The sequence below is a fragment of the Scyliorhinus torazame genome, chromosome 5 (genome assembly GCF_047496885.1).
Source record: "Scyliorhinus torazame isolate Kashiwa2021f chromosome 5, sScyTor2.1, whole genome shotgun sequence".
Classification (NCBI taxonomy): domain Eukaryota; kingdom Metazoa; phylum Chordata; class Chondrichthyes; order Carcharhiniformes; family Scyliorhinidae; genus Scyliorhinus; species Scyliorhinus torazame.
The window spans coordinates 121,195,474-121,218,298 of NC_092711.1; the positions used below are offsets into that span (position 1 = coordinate 121,195,474).

Genomic DNA, 22,825 nt, shown 5'->3' on the forward strand with positions numbered 1-22,825 from the left:
ACAAGGTGTTCAAAGGAGAGGCTTCAAAGTCCGGAAACTCAAGCCAAGCATCACATCAGGATCTGACAGAGTCCTCAATTCATCATATCCTGAATATCAACGTACTTTGAACATGGAAGGAAAAAGTATCGTTCACAGTGGGGAGAAACCGTACACGTGTTGTGTGTGTGGAAGAGGATTCAGTCGATCATCAGGCCTCACAAGCCACAAATGCAGTCACACTGAGGAGAAACCTTGGAAATGTGCGGACAGTGGGAAAGGATTCACTTACCCATCCTACCTGGAAACTCATTGACGCAGTCACACTGGAGAGAGACCATTCACCTGCTCCAAGTGTGGGAGGGGATTTATTCAGTTAGCGGCCCTGCAGAATCACCAGCGAGTTCACTCCAGGGAGAGACCATTCACCTGCTCAGAGTGTGGGAAAGTATTTACTGTTTCAGCCAACCTGCTGAAACACCAGCGAGTTCACACTGATGAGAGACCGTTTCAATGTCCAGACTGTGGGAAGTGCTATAAAGATTCTGGGTGTCTGATTCGCCATCAACGTGTTCACACTGATGAGAGACCGTTCAGGTGCTCACAGTGTGGGACTGGATTCAGTCGAGCATATTACCTCACTGAACATCAGCAAATTCACACTGGGGAGAGGCCATTCACCTGCTCCAAGTGTGCAAAGGGATTCACTCGATCATTTGACCTGCAGAACCACCAGCGAATTCACACTGGAGAGATGCCATTTGTTTGCACCATGTGTGGGAAAGGATTCACTCACTCATCCGCACTGCAGAACCACCAGCATATTCATACTGGGGGGAGACCGTTCAACTGCTCCAAGTGTGGGAAAGGATTCACGCGGTCATCCCACCTGCAGAGGCACCGGCGAATTCACACTGGGGAGAGGCCATTCATCTGCACCAAGTGTGGGAAGGGATTCACTGAGTTATCCGCCCTGCGGAAGCACCAGCGAATTCACACTGAGGAGAGACCATTCATCTGTGCCAAGTGTGGGAAAGAATTCATGCGGTCATCCCACCTGCACAGTCACCAGCAAATTCACACTGGGGAGAGGCCATTCGTCTGCATCAAGTGTGGGAAGGGATTCACCACTTCATCCCACCTGCTGAGACACCAACAAGGCCACAAGTAACCACAGTGATTGGATTTTGATGTTACTCACATTCAGGACTGAACCATGTTCATTTGGGTCTCTTTCTGCTGATAACAAACTCCAGCCCATTTACAGAGGCTAATATTCTTGTTAAAAGTCAAATAAATTAGATTTATGTTAAATGTGCAGTGTTGAAACTTTTTAATATCTCTGACACAAGTTAGTTCCTTTTGAAGTCCTCTCGCTCTCACATTCTCTTCCATCCTCACCAACCAGAATTGTGAGGAGCGCTGGGCAGCACGGTGGCCTAGTGCTTAGCACAGCTGCCCCATGGCGCTGAGGTCCCAGGTTCGATCCCAGCTCTGGGTCACTGTCCATGTGGAGTTTGCACATTCTCCCCGTGTCTGCGTGTGTTTCGCCCCCACAATCCAAAGATGTGCAGGTTAGGTGGATTGGCCACACTAAATTTCCCCTTAAGTGGAAAAGATAATTGGGTACTTTAAATTTTAAAAAATCCGAGTAAATCCGATCAGTTGCCTCTGCTGCTTCCCTCCCTTCCACGATCCCACCGGACCAAACTGTCTCTAAATTTCATCCTTTTGACTTCTGGTGGCGGCCATGGAGTCGGAGGTCACACATTTGGTAACTCCCGCTCGTGACGGACCTTTTGGACTTTTCTCCTGATTTTTTTCAGAATTCTATTAGAAGCATCGGTGGAGAGTGAGACAGTGAGGAGAAATCCCCCACTGGTATATGGAGCCATGGACCAGAAGTGGTCGTATAAGAAGAATTCGTTGAGCAGCGAAGGCGACTGTCGAACCTGCAGCACGGGAAAGCATGGCGGAGGCGCAGGATCCCAGTTTGGTGGCACTGGTCACCACTGAGGGCCAGGAACTTTACTTTGAATCGCCAGACGAAGCGATGGACTTTAACAAAGACAAAAGGCTGGCAGGGGTTTGAGGACGTTGAACCTTGGGGGAGGGTATTGCGGTATCGTTTCTGTTAAAGTTTTCTTAGTTTTTATCTGTATATGCAGTGCTCTCTGTAACAGTTTTTTAGGCCGTTGCTCAGATTTGTAAGTTAACTTTGTTTCAGTGGGTGGAGGGATTTATTCGACTTTTTTGGGCACTGTGATGTTTTGAATATGTATGTTTGAGTGGAGGGTGAGGGGGGTGGAGAGGGGATAGGATGTCTGGCACCATGGGCGGGGGTTACCAGGATAGTTAGGTGGGCTTCCCGACTAGGCTGATCACATGGAACGTTAGATTGAGGAAGGGATGGGACGGCCAAGTATTTCATTCAGGGCTGGACTCTAAGACCAGGGGGGTCGCCATCCTGATCAACAAACCGGTGGCATTTGAGAATAGTGAGAATAGGCAGGGAGAATAGTGGTGGACGTGGGGGCCAGGTACATCCTGGTGAGTGGGAAGCTTGAGGGGATGCTGGTGGTACTTGTGAATATATATGCACCAAACAAGGACGATGTGGAATTCATGAGGCGGGTGTTAGGTCAGATCCCGGACCGAGAGTCGCATAAGCTGGTCATGGGGGAGACTTCAATATGGTCATTGACCCAAGGTTGGACCGGTCGAGGTCTTGGACAGGGAGGGTGCCAGCAGTAGCGAAGGAACTAAAGGGGTTCATGGAGCAGATGCGGGGGAGGTAAACCCATGGAGGTTCAGACGGCCAAGAGTGAAGGAGTTTTCTTTTTTCTCTCATGTGCACAAAGCATGCTCCCGGATCAAATTTTTTTTTCTGAGCATGGTTCTACTGGCGGGGGTGGTTGATACCGAATATTCGGCGAATCCTCTATTGGACCATGCCCCACATTGGGTGGATTTACGGGTGAGCAAGGAGAGAGGGCAGCGCCCGCAATGGAGGTTGGATGTGGGACTGTTAGCAGATGAGGGGGTGAGCGGGCGGGTGAGGGAGTCCATCCAGAACTATTTGGAAATAAATGACACTGGAGAAGTCTCGGCAGCAACGGTTTGGGAAGCGCTGGAGGCAGTGGTTCAGGTGGAGTTAATCTTGATATGGGCTCAGAGGGAGAAGGTGGAGCGAGCAGAGATGGATAGGTTGGTTGGGGAAATACTCCAGGTGGACAGGAGATATACGGAGGCCCCAGACATGGGGTTATTGAAGGAGCGGCAGAGGCTGCAGGTGGAGTTTGGGCTGTTATCTACAGGGAAGGCAGTGGAGCAACATGAGGGGGGCGGTATTTGAGTATGGTGAGAAGGCCAGTACGATGCTAGCGCATGAGCTGAGGAAAAGGGAGGTGGCCAGGGAGATAGGAAGAGTGAAGGACAGATGGGAACGCGGTCTTGGACCCAGCAGGGGTGAACGGGGTGTTTAAGGAGTTTTATAGCAGGCTATATGAGCCGGGATTCCCAACTGGGGTAGAGGGGATGAGGCAGTTCCTGGGTGAGTTCAAGTTCCGAAGTTGGAGGAAAGACTGGTGGAGGGGTTGGAAGCCCCAATTGGAATTGAAGAAATAGTGGAGGGGCTGGAGGCCAGTCATCGGGGAAGGGACCGGACGGCTACCCAGTGGCATTTTATAATAAGTTCTCGGAGATGCTGGGCCCGCTGCTGATGAGGGCATTTAATGAGGCAAGGGAGCAGGGTGCCCTTCCCGCAACAATGTCGCAGGTCTCCATCCTGAAGCTGGAGAAGGACCCAGAGCTATGCGGGTCATATAGGCCAATCTCCCTATTGAATGTGGATGCCAAACTGTTGGCCAGAATATTGGCCTCCAGAGGTGGTCAAGGAAGACCAGACGGGTTTGTAAAGGGCAGGCAACTTACGGCCAATGTCAGAAAGCTCTTAAACGTTATGATGCCCTCAGAGGTGGGCGGTGGGGGGAGCGCGGGTTGATGGAGGTGGTGGTTGCGATGGACGCGGAGAAGGCCTTTGACCGGGTGGAGTGGAAATATTTGTGGGAGGTTAGGAAGGTTCGGGTTTGATCAGGGCTTCATTGATTGGGTTCGGCTGCTGTACCAGGCACCAGTAGCAAGCGTACGAACGAATCGGCTGATGTTGGGTTATTTTAAGCTGCACCGAGAGAGGAGGCAATGGTGTCCCCTCTCCCCGCTGTTGTTTGCTGTGGCCATAGAGCCATTGGCGATGACTTTAATGAGCATCTAGGAATTGGAAAGTGTTGGTTCAGTGGGGGAGGGGAACACAAGGTCTCGCTTTACGCTGACGACCCGCTCCTGTATATTTCCGACCCATTAGGGGGATGGGGGAGATTCTGTGGATCCTTGGGGAATTCGGCCAGTTTTCAGGGTATAAATTGAATATGGGGAAAAATGAAATGTTCGCGATCCAGACGAGGGGGCCGGAGAGGAGACTGGGAGAGCTGCCGTTTAGAATGGTTGGGGGGGGGGGGAGCTTGCGTTATTTGGGAATCCAGATGGCACGGGAATGGGAGACATTACATAAGTTAAATCTGACCCGGCTAGTAGAGGAAATGAAGGAGGACTTTAGAAGGTGGGACATGCTGTCGCTGTCACTGGCGGGGAGGGTGCACACCGTGAAAATGACCGTTCTCCCGAGATTTCTGTTTGTTTTCCAGTGCCTTCCCTTCTTTATCCCAAAGGCCTTTTTTAAACCGGTAAACAAGGTGATTTTGGGTTTTGTGTGGGTGGATAAAACCCCGCGAGTGAAGAAAGTGTTGCTGGAGGGTAGTCGAGGGAAGGGTGGGTTGGCGCTGCCAAACGTTAGCAACTATTACTGGGTGGCAAATATAGCCATGGTTAGGAAGTGGGGGGGGGTAGGGTGGGAAATCGGTGTGAGAGTGAGGTAGCATTGTGTAAGGACTCAAGTCTGATAACGGCACCTCTGCCGTTCTCGGCGGCCCGGTACTCCACAAGCCGGGTGGTGGTGACGGCCCTGAGAGTCTGGGGGCAGTGGAGGAAGCACATGAGAGTGGAGGGTGCATCGGTCTGGGCCCCGATTTGTAACAACCATCCGTTTGTACCGGGAAGGCTGGATGGGGAGTTCCAGAGGTGGCAGAGAGCAGGGATCGAGAGGATGGGTGCTTCCCCTGTCTGAAGGATTTAGAGGAGAAATTTGAATTGCCAGCAGGAAATGGATTCAGGTATCTGCAGGTACGGAATTTTTTGTGAAGGCAGGTTTCAACCTTTCCGCTCCTACCGCCACGGGGGATACAGGACAAGGTAGTTTCGAGAACGGGGGTGGGAGAGGGAAAGGTATCGGATATCTGCAAAGAATTCATGGAGTCAGAGGTAACTCAGATAGAGGAGCTATGGGGAGAGATAGAGGCAGATCTGTGGGCGAATGCCTTGAGCAGAGTCAATACGTCCTCACCATGTGCCAGGCTCAGCCTGATACAATTTAAGGTCATTCATTGGGGGCACATTTTATTTTTTTATTTTAGAGTACCCAATTTATTTTTTCCTATTAAGGGGCAATTTAGCATGGCCAATCCACCTACCCTGCACATCTTTGGGTTGTGGGAGCGAAACCCACGCAAACGCGGGGAGAATGTGCAAACTCCACATGGACAGCGACCCAGAGCCGGGATCGAATCTGGAACCTCGGCGCCGTGACGCAGCAATGCTAGCCACTGTGCTGCCCCGTTCACTGGGCACACATGACGGTGGCCCGGATGAGCAGATGTTTTGGGGTAGAGGACAGGTCTGCAGGGGGTCCAGCAAATCATATCAATATGTTTTGGGCATGCCCTAAGCTTGGGGGATTCTGGCAGGGTTTTGTAGATGTCATGTCCACGGTACTAAAAACACGGGTGGTGCCGAGTCCAGGAGTGGCGGATTTTGGAGTGTCGCGAGTCCAGGGGGCGAGAGAGACTGATGTCTTGGTCCTCCCTAGCGTGGAGGAACTCTAAGCCCCCAAAATCAGAGATCTGGGTTAGCGACATGGCTGGGTTTCTCAGTCTTGAAATAATCAAGTTTGCCCTAAGAGGGTCAATGCTAGGATTCGTCCAGAGGTGGCAGCCGTTTGTCAACTTCTTCAGAGAAAATTAACTGTCAGCAGAGGCAAAAAAAGGGGAGGGGAGTAGTTAGGCTATTTTCTGTTGAGGGTAGGGGGGACTTATTAGGGATGGAGATGATTTATGCACGGATTTGCATTGTTTACTGTTGTTGTCACTTATTATTATTAAATTACAAAAACCTTAATAAAATGTTTTTTTTTAAATCAACATCACCAAAATACGATCATCTGCTCATTGTCACATTGCTGTGTGGCATCTTGCTTTGTAAAAATTGGCTGCTGCATTTCCTACAACAGTGACGACACTTCAGAAGCACTTTGGGACATGCTGTGGTTGTGAAAGGCGCTACAGAAGTGCAAGTTTTAAATTGAAGATTGATGCTTTCTGATCCTTAATTGATTTCAGACATCCCCAATTTATAGATTTGCTTTGGTTCAGACAAGACTTTAACCAATTAAAGCAAAGGCAGAATTCCTAACAGTAAATTTAAAAACAAGTTTTTTTTAAAGAAAAGCTTTACTGAACAACTTGAAGACGTTGACAACTTCATGCAGGTGATCAGTCTGTCGAAGTGTAACCCTCCCTGGCTCCTTCTTTGACAGTAATTTCTTTGGAACTCGGCCTTGAGAGTCTTCAGTACTTGGTCAGCAAGGAAAACCTTCGGAACCTCGACTTTTATCCCCAAAGTGACCATTACCTCATGTCTGAGTTGGGCCTGTGGTAACATGACCATTGGTCAATTGGGCACCAGTTTAATTTAATTGGATCTCCAATTACTGACACCACCTTCTCTCATTACCTCAGACAGGAATACAATCAAACTGTTTCATACTATCCCTTTACCCGATTCTGTACAATTCCTTATTCATACAATTTCAAATGTTGAGGCTATTCAGAGTTAGTAGGTCTCTCTATTGCTGTTACATTTATCCCCATTGCACATTCTTTATATAAACAGCAATGAAGCTTTTACATTTTGTTTTTAAAAATATATTTTATTCAAGATTTTGTGGCCAAACATAACAGTACATACTGCCCCCAAATTTTTAATGTAGCCACCACCACCGGGCTTGTGGTGTATTTCTTCGGTGAGAACGGCAACGGTGCCGTCACCATTGCTTGTAGGCTAGTCCCCTTGCAGGATGCCATCTCCAATCTCTTCCACGCCGCTCCCTCTCCTTCTCTCATCTACTTACACACCATTGAAATATTGGCGGCCCAGTAATAGTCGTTTAGGCTCGGTAGTGCCAGCCCCCCTGTCCCTACTACGCTGCAAGAACCCCCTCCTCACTCTCGGGGTCTTCCCGGCCCACACAAAACTCATAATACTCTTCTCGATTCTCTTGAAAAAAGCCTTCGTGACCATTACCGGGAGGCACTGAAACACAAAAAGGAATCTCGGGAGGACCACCATTTTAACCGCCTGCACCCTACCTGTCAGTGACAGGGACACCATGTCCAATCTCTTGAAATCCTCCTCCATCTGTTCCACCAACCGCGTTAAATTAAGCCTGTGTAATGTACCCCAATTCTTGGCTATCTGGATCCCCAAGTACCGGAAGTCTCTTGTTACCTTCCTCAACGGTAAATCCTCTATTTCCCTGCTCTGCTCCCCCGGATGCACCACGAACAACTCACTTTTCCCCATGTTCAATTTATACCCTGAAAAATCCCCCAAACTCCCCAAGTATCCGCATTATCTCTGGCAGCCCCTCCGCCGGGTCCGCCACATACAACAACAAATCATCCGCGGACAGAGATACACGGTGTTCTTCTCCTCCCCTAAGTACTCCCCTCCACTTCCTGGAACCCCTCAGTGCTATGGCCAGGGGCTCAATCGCCAGTGCAAACAATAACGGAGACAGAGGACACCCCTGCCTCGTCCCTCTATAGAGCCGAAAATAATCAGACCCCCATCCATTCGTGACCACGCTCGCCATCGGGGCCCTATACAGCAACTGTACCCATCCGATATTCCCATCTCCAAAGCCAAATCTCCTCAGCACCTCCCACAAATAATCCCACTCCACTCTATCAAATGCTTTCTCGGCATCCATCGCCACCACTCTCTCCGCTTCCCCCTCTGGCGGGAGCATCATCATTACCCCTAGCAGCCTCCGCATATTCGTGTTCAGCTGTCTCCCCTTCACAAACCCAGTTTGGTCCTCATGGACCACCCCCGGGACACAATCCTCTATCCTCGTTGCCATTACCTTGGCCAGAATCTTAGCATCCACATTTAAGAGGGAAATGGGCATTGCAGCGGGTCTTTTTCCTTCTTTAGGAGGAGTGATATCGTTGCCTCTGACATAGTCGGGGGCAGCTGCCCCCTTTCCCTAGCCTCATTAAAGGTTCTCATCAGTAGCGGGGCCAGCAAGTCCATATACTTCCTATAAAATTCCACTGGGAATCCGTCTGGTCCCGGGGCCTAGCTTTTACATTTTTACAACAAATAAAACTCAGACTTTTACTACAACTACTGATTAATTATTGTTTCATTAATTGTAACTCAGTTACGGATCACTGCGTATTTAATCATCTGTGACAGACTGGTAGCTAATTAATACAGTAATTTTTAATTAATACATTTGATTGATACAAGATACACTGGTTCTCTACTGAGTAGTACTACACTCCCAATGCTTCACCCGGTGTCTATGTATTTACATTGTGTATTTATTGTATGTCCGAGGTTTTTTCATGTATCGAATGATCTTTCTGGACTGTACACAGAACAATACTTTTCGCTGTACCTCGGTACACGTGACAATAAACCAAATCCAATCAAAGAGACAGTTTCTTACTCGTCTTCAAATTGAACAGTCTTCTTAAAAATTATTCATTCATGGGAGGTGGGCATCACTGGCTGGACCAGCATTTACTGTTCATTCCAATTACCCTTGAACTGTGCGTCTTGTGAGGCAATTTCAGAGGGCACTTACAAATCAACCACAACATTGCTGTGGATCTGGAGTCACGTGCAGGCCAGACCACGTAAGGAGAGCAGACTTCCTAAAGGGCATGAGTGAATCAGACGGGTTTTTACAACAATCAACAATGTCATCATTAGACTTTTAATTTGAGATTTTATTCAATTTCAATATCTGCCGTAGCCAGGTTCGATCCCAGAACCCGAGAGCATTAACCTGGGCCTCTGGATTATGAGCCCAGTAACAATACCATTACACCACTGCCGAGCCCACAGAGACTTGGCAGAATATGATGTCTAGTAACTACTCAAAATTATAAAGTAATTAATTTTTTCAAACAAATTCTGGTAGTTCTGCTGTTTCTGGAAACATTTTGGTTGATGGTGTTTTTTTAAAAACAAAGATCTAGTCTTTGCAATATAATTACCTAATACGCCAATTCATCAATGATAATCAATATTCAGTACAGAATAATCGTTAATTTAATTATTGTTTATTGCTATGAAATCAATACATAGTTAATATAGAAAAAGTTACATGCCTACAGGAAACCACATGTTAGAAATGTAAAAGGGTTTCCTTGACCTTGTTACTAATGACAGTGAATACACTATGAAAATAACAATTGAAAAACTAAATGTGATTACACATGGTACTTACAGCTTCCTACATTACAACAGTGAATACATTTCAAAAGTACTCCATTGGCTTTAAAACACTTTAGGAGGTCCAGGGGACATGAGAGGTTTTATAGAAATGTACATTTGCTCTGATTGTCCACAAACGAGGAAATATTACACTCGGTATCCTCACCAAAATCATTGATAAAAATTGAGTCTTAATTTTGTGTAATAATCACGTCGACACCATTTTGAATACTCTGTGAAACTCCAGACACACCATATACACAATTATTTGTTGTAAAACACAGCGAGTTGTTGTGATTTGGAATACACTGTCTATAAATGGTGGTCGAGCCTCATTGGACTAACTTCCAAAAGGGAAATTGATGCATTCCGAAAAAGAAAACAAAATAGTCGAACTCTGGGATTAAATGGGTCACTGTACAAAGAGCTGGGGCGTCATTCTCCGCCGGCGGGAGTCTCCGTTCTGCCGGCACCGGGGGGTTTCCCGACGGCGTGGGGCTGCCCCACAATGGGAAACCCTATTGACCGGCCGGTGTTACGGAGACTCCCGCCTGCCGGTCAGCGCAGAAATGTGGCGGGGCGGGTAGGGGAATTTCGCCCAAGGTACGGGAAAAATGGGCCAAATAGGCTCCTCTGTGCTCTGGGAGCCTTGTGTACATGTAAAGCGAGTGGTAACAACCTGGAACCTACTGCCTATGAGGGTAGGAGATGCAGAGATGACGGAAGGATTTCAATTGGAAATTGGGCAGGTACTGAGAGAAATAAACCCACAGGGATTTGGGGATAGAACGGGGCAATGGACAGACTGGCTTCCTCCACAGGGAGCCGACACGGTCCCAAAGGGCTGAATGGCCTCATTCCCCACCCTCCAGATGCTGTGATCTCAGGAGAGAAATTCAGCTGCTCCAGTCACTCCAACTAACTGGAGTCCCTCATCTCTGATCCCATTCTTGTAAATGTCCTCTACACCGTCTCTAAGAACTTCACATCTTTCCTAAAGTGTGAGGCCCATATATAGGCTTCCATTCCAGAGGGATAGAATTGAAAAACAAGGAGGAAATGTTCAACTTTGTTTCAAACGATGGTTCGACAACACTGGGAGCTCTGTCAACATTGGTGATCTCCATTTAGAAAAAGGAAATAGAGGCACTGGATAAGGTGCAACAAAGATTCATAATATACAGAACTGAGAGCATTTAACACTCAGGAAAGGCTGGGGCTGATTTTTCTGGAAAAGAGAAGACTGATGGATGACTTGATGGAAATCTTTAAGATTATGGCTGGGCAGCACGGTAGCATTGTGGATAGCACAATTGCTTCACAGCTCCAGGGTCCCAGGTTCGATTCCGGCTTGGGTCACTGTCTGTGCGGAGTCTGCACATCCTCCCCGTGTGTGCGTGGGTTTCCTCCGGGTGCTCCGGTTTCCTCCCACAGTCCAAAGATGTGCAGGTTAGGTGGATTGGCCATGATAAATTGCCCTTAGTGTCCAAAATTGCCCTTAGTGTTGAGTGGGGTTACTGGGTTGTGGGGATAGGGTGGGGGTGTTGACCTTGGGTAGGGTGCTCTTTCTAAGAGCCGGTGCAGACTTGATGGGCCGAATGGCCTCCTTCTGCACTGTAAATTCTATGATAATCTATGATTATAAAGGGATTCAATAATCCAATAGGAATTTCAATAGAAACCTCTTTACCCGCGAGTGGTGAGAATGTGGAACTCACTCCCACAGCGAGTGGTTGAGGTGAACAGCATGAATACATTGTACGTAAAGCTAGATACATACGTGAGGGAGAAAGAATAGAAGGAGATGCTGATGGGGGAGATGCAATGGGGTGGGTGGAGGATCATGTGGAGCATAAATACTGACAGACCATGGTTAACCTCAGCCGGTATGGGAATTTAACCTGTGCTGTTGGTGTCACTCAGCACGAACCAGCCAATTGAGCTAACCAATCCCCATGTAAATTTGTAATAATTCCTTAAATATTAGTGATTGCCTGTCTCCCACCATACTATTTAATGTAGTTTCCCAGTGCACCTCAGACAACTTGCCCCTCATAACCTGATAGTTTTCTCCTGTGAGAAGCACCAAGATAAATTAAACAAAACAACCGTGTAACCACCTTAGACCATCTTCATGACAACGTGGCATGATTTTTGCGGTTTCCAAACAGAAAAGATAATGAAACATCTTATCACCTCCAACAGAATGAACAAAATGCAGTCCTGGATGTAATTGAGACCAGAAACAGTAACAGCAGAATCAAATCCCTGTAATCAGTTGTGAACTTGTTGGTGTCTCAGGAAGTGCGATGAATTACAAAATCCCTTCGCACATTGAGAGCAGGTGAATGGCCTCTCCCCAGTATGAACTGCCTGGTGTGACTGCAGACGGCATAACTGAGTGAATCGCGCAAAAAGATGTGAACGGGTGTGAGATAATGGGGATTATGGAGACATGGCTGCAGGATGACCAGGGATGGGAACTGAATATATTCAGTATTTAGGAAGGACAGACAAAAAGGAAAAGGCAGTGGTGTGGCAGTGCTGCTTAAAGAGGAAATTAATGCAATAGTTAGGAAGGATATTAGCTCCGACAATGTGGACTCTGTATGGATAGAGCTCAGAAACACCAAGGGGAAAATAAATCAGTAAAGACACCCCCAAACTGCAGTGGTGATGTTAGGAATAGCATAAAACAGGGAATTAGGCTGATTGTAAAAGTTTCTATAAGAATATGAAGAGAAAAAGATTGGTGAAGACAAATGTAGGTTCCTTACAGCTGGGCAAATAAATACATAATTTGGTTCTGTCTTCACAAATCTTATGCCAGAAATGTTGGGGAACACAGGATTTAGTGAGAGGGAGGAGCTGAAGGAGATTAATATAAGTAGAGAAATGATGTTGGGGAAATTGATGGGATTGAAGGCTGATAAATCCCCAGGGCCTGATAATCTGCATCCCAAAGTACTTAAAGAAGTGGCTCTAGAAATAGTGGAGGCATTGGTGGTCATCTTCCAGGATTTTACAGACTCTGGAACAGTTCCTGCAGATTGGAGGGTGGCTTATGTAATTCCACTGTTTGAAAAGGGAAATGCGGAGAAAAATTGAGGAATTCTCGATCAGTAAGCCTGACCTCGGCAGTGGGGAAATTCGAGAATCCATTATCAAAGATTTTATAGCAAAACACTTAGAAACCAGTGGCGACTTCCGGGTGCGGCGATGACCAGCTAAGTCGCACGTTTCGGCAGCTCCCGGTGGAACGGACTTTTGGGCTCTGAAAAAGAGCCCCAACGGCAATTTTAACGGCTAAAAGCACTTTGTGGTAAACCAGAAGGGAATCCCCCCTGGATACGGATGGAAAGAGAGGAAAATGGCCGGATTGTGGTGGATCCTTTAGAGCAGCGGCAAGGAAGGCAAGCAAAAACCAAGATGGCGTCGGAAGGTGGCAGTTTAATATGGGGCCCTGAACAACACGAGTTTTTGAAACGCTGCGTGGAAGAGCTTAAAAAGGAGATGAAGAAGGAGCTGTTGGCCCCGATATTACAGGCGATTGAAGGGCTAAAAGATGAGCAAAAGACCCAGGAGCGGGAGCTTCGGGTCGTGAAGGCAAAGGCTGCCGAGAACGAGGACGATATACAGGGCCTGGTGGTGAAGACGGAGATGCATGAGGCACACCATAAACGATGTGTGGAAAGGCTGGAGGTGCTGGAGAATAATGCGAGGAGGAAGAATTTAAGGATTCTTGGTCTTCCTGAAGGTACAGAAGGGCGGGCGTCGGGGCATATGTGAGCACGATGCTGCACTCGTTGATGGGATCGGAGGCCCCGACGGGTCCGCTGGAGGTGGAGGGAGCCTATCGAGTTATGGCGCGAAGACCGAGGGCTGGAGAAATTCCTCGAGCCATAGTGGTGAGATTCCTCCGTTTTAAGGACAGAGAGACGGTCCTATGATGGGCAAAGAAAACTCGGAGCAGTAGATGGGAGAACGCGGTGATCCGCGTATATCAAGACTGGAGTGCGGAGGTGGCGAGTAGGAGGGCGAGCTTTAATCGGGCCAAGGCGGTGCTTCATAAAAAGAAGATCAAATTTGGAATGCTGCAGCCGGCCAGACTGTGGGTCACATATCAAGGGAAGCACCACTACTTTGAAACAGCGGATGAGGCGTGGACATTTATTGTTGAAGAGAAATTGGAATGAGTGGGTTATTAAAAAAGAATGTTCGAGACAAAGTGGTGGGGCGAATACGGGGGGAGAGATGGTTTTTATGTTGTTAATCCTGCAACCCGGTAACTTTTCTCTCTTCCACAGGTTGTGGGGGAGGGAGGGAGGTGGAGGAGTTGGGGGCGTTGGCCATTGGGGCGGGGCCAAAAGGGAAGCGCGGGCTTTGTTCCCGCGCTATGATAATTATGGCGGGAATAGGGAAGCAGGAAGGAGGGGGCGTCGCACGGTGCGAGCCGAGGTCACGGGGGGTAGCCGAGGTCGGCCAGAGTTTGCTGACTTCTGGGAGCAACATTGGGGGGGTGTAACTACGCTAGTGGTGGATCTAGCGGGGGGGGGGGGGGTGGGGGGGGGGATTTATTGGGTTGCTGCTGCTGGGGAGAAGGGGGAGCTGGTATGGGGTGGGGTGGGCGGGGCAGGGGCACCGCCTGGGTGGACACAGCTGCGTGGGAACCGGGTGAGGAGCTGGGTAAAAGGGGATGGCTAATCGACAAGGGGGGGGTAAAGAGCCCCCCAACCCGGCTGATCACGTGGAATGTGAGAGGGCAGAACGGGCCGATAAATAGGGCACAGGTACTCGCACACCTAAAGAAACTTAAGGCAGATGTGGTTATGTTACAGGAGACGCATTTGAAACTGATAGACCAGGTTAGACTACGCAAAGGATGGGTGGGGCAGGTGTTTCATTCGGGGCGAGATGCAAAAAACAGGGGGGGTGGCTATATTAGTGGGGAAGTGGGTAATGTTTGAGGCAAAGACCATAGTGGCGGATAGTGGGGGCAGATACGTGATGGTGAGTGGCAAATTACAGGGGGAGGCGGCGGTCTTAGTGAACGTATATGCCCCGAACTGGGATGATGCCAACTTTATGAGGCGCATGTTAGGACGTATCCTGGACCTAGAGGTGGGGAAGTTGGTAATGGGTGGAGATTTTAACATGGTGCTGGAACCAGGGATGGACAGATCGAGGTCCAGGACTGGAAGGAGGCCGGCAGCAGCCAAGGTGCTTAAAGACTTTATGGAGCAGATGGGAGGAGTAGACCCATGGAGATTTAGTAGACCTAGGAGTAAGGAGTTTTCGTTTTTCTCCTATGTCCACAAAGTTTATTCGTGAATAGACTTTTTTGTTTTGGGAAGGGCGCTTTTCCCGAAGGTGAGGGGGACGGAGTATGCGGCCATAGCTATTTCGGATCACGCTCCACATTGGGTGGACTTGGAGATAGGGGAGGAAAAAGAACGGCGTCCACCCTGGAGAATGGACATGGGACTAATGTCGGATGAGGGGGTGTGTCTAAGGGTGAGGGGGTGTATTGAAAAGTACTTGGAACTCAATGATAATGGGGAGGTACAGGTGAGAGTGGTCTGGGAGGCGCTGAAGGCAGTGGTTAGAGGGGAGCTGATATCAATCAGGGCACATAAAGGAAAGCAGGAGAGTAGGGAATGGGAGCGGTTGCTGCAAGAACTTCGGAGGGTGGACAGGCAATATGCGGAGGCACCGGAGGAGGGACTGTACAGGGAAAGGCAAAGGCTACACGTAGAATTTGATTTGCTGACTACGGGTACTGCAGAGGCACAGTGGAGAAAGGCACAGGGTGTACAATACGAATATGGGGAGAAGGCGAGCAGGTTGCTGGCCCACCAATTGAGGAAAAGGGGAGCAGCGAGGGAAATAGGGGGAGTGAGGGATGAGGAGGGAGAGATGGAGCGGGGAGTGGAGAGAGTGAATGGAGTGTTCAAGGCATTCTATGAAAGGTTATATGAAGCTCAGCCCCCGGATGGGAAGGAGAGAATGATGTGTTTTCTGGACCAGCTGGAATTTCCTAAGGTGGAGGAGCAGGAGAGGGTGGGAGTACAGATCGAAATGGAGGAAGTAGTGAAAGGAATTAGGAGCATGCAGGCGGGGAAGGCTCCGGGACCGGATGGATTCCCAGTTGAATTTTACAGGAAATACGTGGACTTGCTCGCCCCGCTACTGATGAGAACCTTTAATGAGGCGAGGGAAAGGGGACAGATGCCCCCGACTATGTCAGAGGCAACAATATCGCTTCTCCTAAAGAAAGAAAAAGACCCGCTGCAATGCGGGTCCTATAGGCCCATTTCCCTCCTGAACGTAGACGCTAAGATTCTGGCCAAGGTAATGGCAATGAGGATAGAGGATTGTGTCCCGGGGGTGGTCCATGAGGACCAAACTGGGTTTGTGAAGGGGAGACAGCTGAATACGAATATACGGAGGCTGCTAGGGGTAATGATGATGCCCCCACCAGAGGGGGAAGCGGAGATAGTGGTGGCGATGGATGCCGAGAAAGCATTTGATAGAGTGGAGTGGGATTATTTGTGGGAGGTGTTGAGGAGATTTGGCTTTGGAGAGGAGTATATTAGATGGGTACAGCTGCTGTATAGGGCCCCGATGGCGAGCGTGGTCACGAATGGACGGGGGTCTGCATATTTTCGGCTCCATAGAGGGACGAGGCAGGGATGTCCTCTGTCCCCATTATTGTTTGCACTGGCGATTGAACCCCTGGCAATTGCACTGAGGGGTTCCAGGAAGTGGAGGGGAGTACTCAGGGGAGGATAAGAACACCGGGTATCTCTGTATGCGGACGATTTGTTGTTGTATGTGGCGGACCCGGCGGAGGGGATGCCAGAGATAATGCGGATACTTGGGGAGTTTGGAGAATTTTCAGGATATAAACTGAACATGGGGAAAAGTAAGTTGTTTGTGGTGCATCCAGGGGGGCAGAGCAGAGAAATAGAGGACTTACCGCTGAGGAAGGTAACAAGGGACTTTCGCTACTTGGGGATCCAGATAGCCAAGAATTGGGGTACATTGCATAGGTTAAATTTGACGCGGTTGGTGGAACAGATGGAGGATACTTCAAGAGATGGGACATGGTATCCCTGTCACTGGCAGGGAGGGTGCAGGCGATTAAAATGGTGGTCCTCCCGAGGTTCCTTTTTGTGTTTCAGTGCCTCCCGGTGGTGATCAAAAGGATTGAGAAGAATATCATGAGTTTTGTGTGGGCCGGGAAGACCCCGAGAGTGAGGAGGGGATTTCTGCAGCGTAGTAGGGATAGGGGGGGGCTGGCACTACCGAGCCTAAGTGAGTACTACTGGGCCGCCAATATCTCAATGGTATGTAAGTGGATGGGAGAAGAGGAGGGAGCGGCGTGGAAGAGATTGGAGAGGGCGTCCGCAGGGGGACTAGCCTACAAGCTATGGTGACCTCGCCGTTGCCGTTCTCACCGAAGAAATACACCACAAGCCCGGTGGTGGTGGCTACTCTGAAAATCTGGGGGCAGTGGAGATGGCATAGGGGTAAGACGGGAGCCTCGGCGTGGTCCCCGATAAGAATAACCATGGGTTTCCTCCGGGGAGAATGGATGGGGTATTTGGAACATGGCAAAGAGCAGGAGTAACACAATTGAGAGATCTGTTTGTAGATGGGACGTTTGCAAGTCTGGGAGCGCCGACCGAAAAATATGGGTTGCCCCAAGGGAATGCATTCCGGTATATGCAACTGAGGGCTTTTGCGAGGCAACAGGTGAGGGAATTCCCGCAGCTCCCGACGCAGGAGGTGCAGGACAGAGTGATCTCAAAGACATGGGTGGGGGACGGTAAGGTATCAGACATATATAGGGAAATGAGGGACGAGGGGGAGATTATGGTCGATGAGCTGAAAGGGAAATGGGAAGAGGAGCTGGGGGAGGAGATTGAGGAGGGGCTGTGGGCTGATGCCCTAAGTAGGGTAAACTCATCGTCCTCATGTGCCAGGCTAAGCCTGATACAATTTAAGGTGTTACACAGGGCGCATATGACTGGAGCTGAGTAGAGGATAGGTGTGCGAGATGCTCGAGAAGCCCAGCGAATCACACCCACATGTTCTGGTCATGTCCGGCACTACAGGCGTTTTGGGTGGGGGTGACAAAGGTGCTTTTGAAGGTGGTGGGGGTCCAGGTCGAACCAAGCTGGGGGTTGGCTATATTCGGGGTTGCAGAGGAGCCGGGAGTGCAGGAGGCGAAAGAGGCTGATGTTTTGGCCTTTGCGTCCCTAGTAGCCCGGCGCAGGATACTGTTGATGTGGAAGGAAGCCAAGCCCCCGGGTGTGGAGACCTGGATAAATGACATGGCAGGGTTTATAAAGTTGGAACGGATTAAGTTCGTCCTAAGGGGATCGGCTCAAGGGTTCACCAGGCGGTGGCAACCGTTCGTCGAATACCTCACAGAAAGATAGAGGGAATGGAAAAGAAGAAGACAGCAGCAGCAACCCCGGGGGGGTGGGGTTGGAACCAGAAGGACTCTCAGGGATGTTAGTGTATATGTATAATATGTATAGGTTGTTGTTATAGGTAATTGTATATTGGACTGCTAAATTGTATTTTTGGAGAGTATTTATTTGAGACAAGGCAGTTGCCATTTAGTTTTGTTTTTTTAAATTTCGATGTTTATATATTATTTACTTCTTGCTTAAAACTGGCCATTGTTATTTATATTGTTATATTACTGTGTAAAGGATACACAATGTACTGTCATGGTTGGCCAAAAATTTTGAATAAAATATATTTAAAAAAAAGCAACCAGTGGCAGGATCGAACAGAGTCAGCATGGATTTATGAAGGGGAAATCATGCTTGACAAATCTACTGGAGTTCTTCAAGGGTGTAACTGGTAGAGTTGACGAGGGGGAGCCAGTGGATGTGGTATATTTGGACTTTCAGAAGGCGTTTGACAAAGTCCCACATAAGGGATTAGTGTGTAAAATTAACATGGGATTAGGGGTAGTGTAGTGAGATGGATAGAAAACTGGTTGGCAGACAGGAAAGAAAGTGTCGGAATGAATGGGTCTTTTTCAAATTGGCAGGCAGTGACGGGGTACCTCAGGGATCAGTGCTAGGACCCCAGATATTCACAAGATGTATTAATAATTTTTTTTTAAATTGAAAGTACCCAATTCTTTTTTTCAAATTAAGGGGCAATTTAGCATGCCCAATTCACCTACCCTGCACATCTTTGGGTTATGGGGGTGAGACACGGGGAGAACCTGTCTCGACACGGACAGTGACCTGGTAGCAGGATTGAACCCTGGTCCTCAGTGCCGTGAGGCAGTACTGTGCCACCCTATATATTAATGATTTAGATGAGGGAACAAAATGCAATATCTCCAAATTTGCAAATGACACCAAGATGCGTGGGAGGGTTTGCTGTGAGGAGGATGCAGAGATCATTCAGTGTGATTTGGACAAGTTGAGTGAGTGGGCAAATGAATGGCAGATACAGTATGATTTGGAGAAATGCGAGGTTATCCACTTTGGGAACAAAAACGAGAAGGCAGACTATTATCTGAATGGCCATAAATTAGGAGAGGGGAATGTGCTACAAGACCTGGGTGTCCTTGTACACCAGTCACTGAAGGTAAGCATGCAGTTCAGCAGGCAGTAAAGAAGGCAAATGGTTTGCCAGCCTTCACTGCGAGTGGATTCGAGTACAGGAGCATGGTTACCTTGCTATAATTATACAGGGCCTTGGCGAGGCCAATACCTGAAATATTGTGTGCCGTTTTGGTCTCCTTATCTGATGAAGGATGTTCTTGCTCTAGAGAGAGTGCAGCGAAGGTTTACCAGACTGATTCCTGGGATGGTGGGACTGACGTATGAGAGATTGAATCAGTTAGGATTGTATTCGCTGGAGTTCAGAAGAATGGGGGATCTCATAGAAACCTATAATATTCTAACAGGACTTGACAGGGTAGATGCAGGAAAGGTTTTCCCGAGGGTGGGAGTGTACAGAACCAGAGAGCGCATTCTGAGGATACGGGGTAAACCATTTAGGACAGAGATGAGGAGTAATTTCTTCAACCAGAGAGGGGTGAGCCTGTGGAATTTGTTACCACAGGAAATAGTTGAGGCCAATACATTGTAAGTTTTCAAGAAGCAGTTAGATATAGCACTTAGGGCGAAGGGGATCAAAGGATATGGAGGGGAAGCGGAATTAAGCTACTGTACTGATGATAAGCCATGATCTGAATGAATGGTGGGGCAGGCGCAAAGGGCCAAATGGCCTCTTCCTGCTCCCATTTTCTATGTTTCTATGTAATCCCTTCCCACACTAAGAGCAGGTGAATGGCTTCTCCCCAGTGTGAATTCGCTGGTGTGTCTGCAGGTTGTATAAACATGTGAATCTCTTCTCACAGAGGGAGCAGGTGAATGGTTTCTCCCCAGTGTGGATTCGCTGATGTCTCAGCAGGCTGGATGAATCAATGAATCCCTTCCCACACTGAGAACAGGTGAATGGTCTCTCTCCAGTGTGAACTCGCTGGTGTGCCTGCAGGTGAGATAACTGAGAGAATCCCTTCCCACACTGCGAGCAGATGAATGGCCTCTCTCCAGTGTGAACTCGCTGGTGTGCCTGCAGGTTAGATAACCGAGTGAATCCCTTCCCACACTGCGAGCAGGTGAATGGCCTCTCTCCAGTCTGAACTCGCTGGTGTGCCTGCAGGTTGGATGAATTAATGAATCCCTTCCCGCACACAGGGCAGGTGAATGGCCTCTCTCCAGTGTGAACTCGCTGGTGTGTCTGCAGGGTGGATGAATTAATGAATCCCTTCCCACACTGAGAGCAGGTGAATGGCCTCTCTCCAGTGTGAACTCGCTGGTGTGTCTGCAGACTGGATAACTGTGTGAATCCCTTTCCACACTGAGAGCAGGTGAATGGCCTCTCCCCAGTGTGAATTCGCTGATGTCTCAGCAGGGTAGATGAATTAATGAATCCCTTTCCACACGGAGAGCAGGTGAATGGCCTCTCCCCAGTGTGAATCCGCTGGTGTTTCTGCAGGCTGGATGAATCAATGAATCCCTTCCCACATTCAGAGGTGGTGAATGGCTTCTCCCCAGTGTGAACTCGCTGGTGTGCCTGCAGGTGAGATAACTGAGTGAATCCCTTCCCACACTGAGAGCAGATGAATGGCCTCTCCCCAGTATGAATTCGCTGGTGTGCCTGCAGGGCATATAAATGACTGAATCCCTTCCCACACTGAGAGCAGCTGAACGGCCTCTCTCCGGTGTGAATGCGGCGATGAATCTCCAGCTGAGATGGGGCTCTGCATCCCTTCCCACAGTCCCCACATTTCCACGGTTTCTCCATGTTTTGAGTCTCCTCGTGTCTCTCCGGGCTGATAATCAGTGGAAGCCTCGTCTACAAACAGAACATGTGCACTGTCTCACCTCACTGTGAATGGTGTGATGTTTTTCCAGGCTATGTAACTGGTTAAAGCTCTTTCCACAGTCAGTTCATTGGAACACTCTCACTCGGGTGTGTGTTGTGTGGGTCTCGGTGCTTTTCCAGTCACATTAATGTTTAAAATCTTTTGAAGTGACAGATCGTACAAACATTTCTCCTTCTCACGATGATATTCAGATCAGAAGGAATCGAGTGCGTTTGGCATATTGAAACGTTGAGATTTCGGTCTATAATTCGCCTCTTCCAATATCCTTTAAAAACAATTTACAAAAGTCATTATTGTTAGTACAGGATAGAAACTCAGAATAGACAATTCTAGTTCCTATGGAACATTATTTCCCCTCTCGTTCTCCAAAAGCTGTAAATCTCCATCCTACACAATCTCCCTCCATTCTCACTCTGCTGTATCTAATATTCACCCTCCCAATTCTCCTGAAGGTGCTGATTCATGTTGATTGACAGATCCAAGCTCGGCTCACTGCTTCCTGACCAGGACACAGAGATTATAATAGGATCAAGACGAGGCCATTCGGCCCACCGAGTCTGCTCAACCATTCAATGAGACCATTGGCCGATCTACCTGAGCACCATTTTCCCACACGATCCCCATATCCCTCAATATCTTCAATATCTAGAAACCTATCAATATTTGCCTTGAACATACCTGACCACTGAGGCTCCACATTCCTCTGGGGTAGAGAATTCCAAAGCTTCACCACATCCTTGAGTGAAGAAATCCCTCCTCATCTCAGCTTTTACTCTATAAACACCCGGAGGAAACCCACGCAGACAGTGAAATGAGACAGTGAAATCCGGAGAGCAGGATAGGCTTCCTTTTCTTTCCATCTCTGCCACCGCTTTGCATCATCAATAAGACATTGGGACTCAAAGACTAATCCAGTTTGATGGACAAGTTGTCTCCATTCTGAACAATGGGGAACAGGCTCCTCCCATTCATTGAATCATCGCCCCGACAAAGATGACAACCGCGCATGCGCCCTGATGCACATCCAATAAAGATGGCGGCCGTTAACCCGAGCCTAAAATGAGGAGCTACAGCCTCGCTCGATCCAAACTGTTTTCCGTAACTTTTCCGAGGATTGCGGCTTACAACAGCTTTACACAACGTTTCCGCCCACTCCCGCGATCTCTCGCCCCCTCCATATTGTCAAACGCCCCTTACCAATTTCACATTTGATGGCAGAGCCCTTCTCCTTCGCCATTACCCACACTGCGCATGCTTCAATCACAGCAGGCCCCGCCCCTCATTCACTCCGATTAGTTCGAGGATCAGGCGCTCCCAGTCGTCCTCCAGTCCCGCCCCTCCTCTTCCTATTGGTCCGGTGCTGCCGTCAATCACCCAGGCATTGTGACGGTTCCAGATGGTGAGAGCGGCCACAGGCTCAGTCTGACTCGCTGATTGTCCAACAATAACAGTGAGAGTCTCAGTGGGACAATCAGACAATAATAGTGGGGATGGGGCCCAGAGGACAAACAGCAAAGGATTCACTCACTTTGAGAGGAACAAACACAGTGTCTCTCCCCATAATAAGTCAGACTGCAGTGTGTGAGTGAACATATCATTGATTCAATGTAGAATCATAGAATCCCTACAGTGCTGAAGGAGGCCATTCGGCCCATCGAATCTGCACCGACCCTGTGAAATATCACCCTATCTGGGCCAATCTAGGGCGGCATGGTAGCACAGTGGGTAGCA

General features: G+C 48.6%; 2 protein-coding genes across 3 annotated transcripts; one reads left to right on the forward strand and one right to left on the reverse strand.

The window, feature by feature from the left end:
- Positions 1-295: 295 nt before the first annotated feature.
- Positions 296-1,431, forward strand: LOC140421767 (uncharacterized; the record flags this gene model as incomplete). Its single annotated transcript, XM_072506632.1, has 1 exon — positions 296-1,431. A coding segment is annotated over one exon (855 nt), but the record flags the coding sequence as incomplete, so codon positions are not given.
- A 12,797-nt stretch (positions 1,432-14,228) lies between these two features.
- Positions 14,229-22,340, reverse strand: LOC140419641 (uncharacterized). 2 transcript variants are annotated; one of them, XM_072503565.1, is made up of 2 exons: positions 22,292-22,340; positions 14,229-21,359 (listed from the first exon to the last, which is right to left on the reverse strand). In XM_072503565.1, exon 2 carries the CDS (start codon positions 21,010-21,012, stop codon positions 19,978-19,980), a length of 1,035 nt encoding a protein of 344 aa, XP_072359666.1. In that variant the 5' UTR covers positions 21,013-21,359; positions 22,292-22,340; the 3' UTR covers positions 14,229-19,977. The 2 variants fall into 2 exon arrangements, with proteins under 2 accessions (XP_072359666.1, XP_072359664.1); XM_072503563.1 differs by lacking the exon at positions 22,292-22,340 and adding an exon at positions 21,773-22,282.
- Between the last annotated feature and the right edge of the window lie 485 nt (positions 22,341-22,825).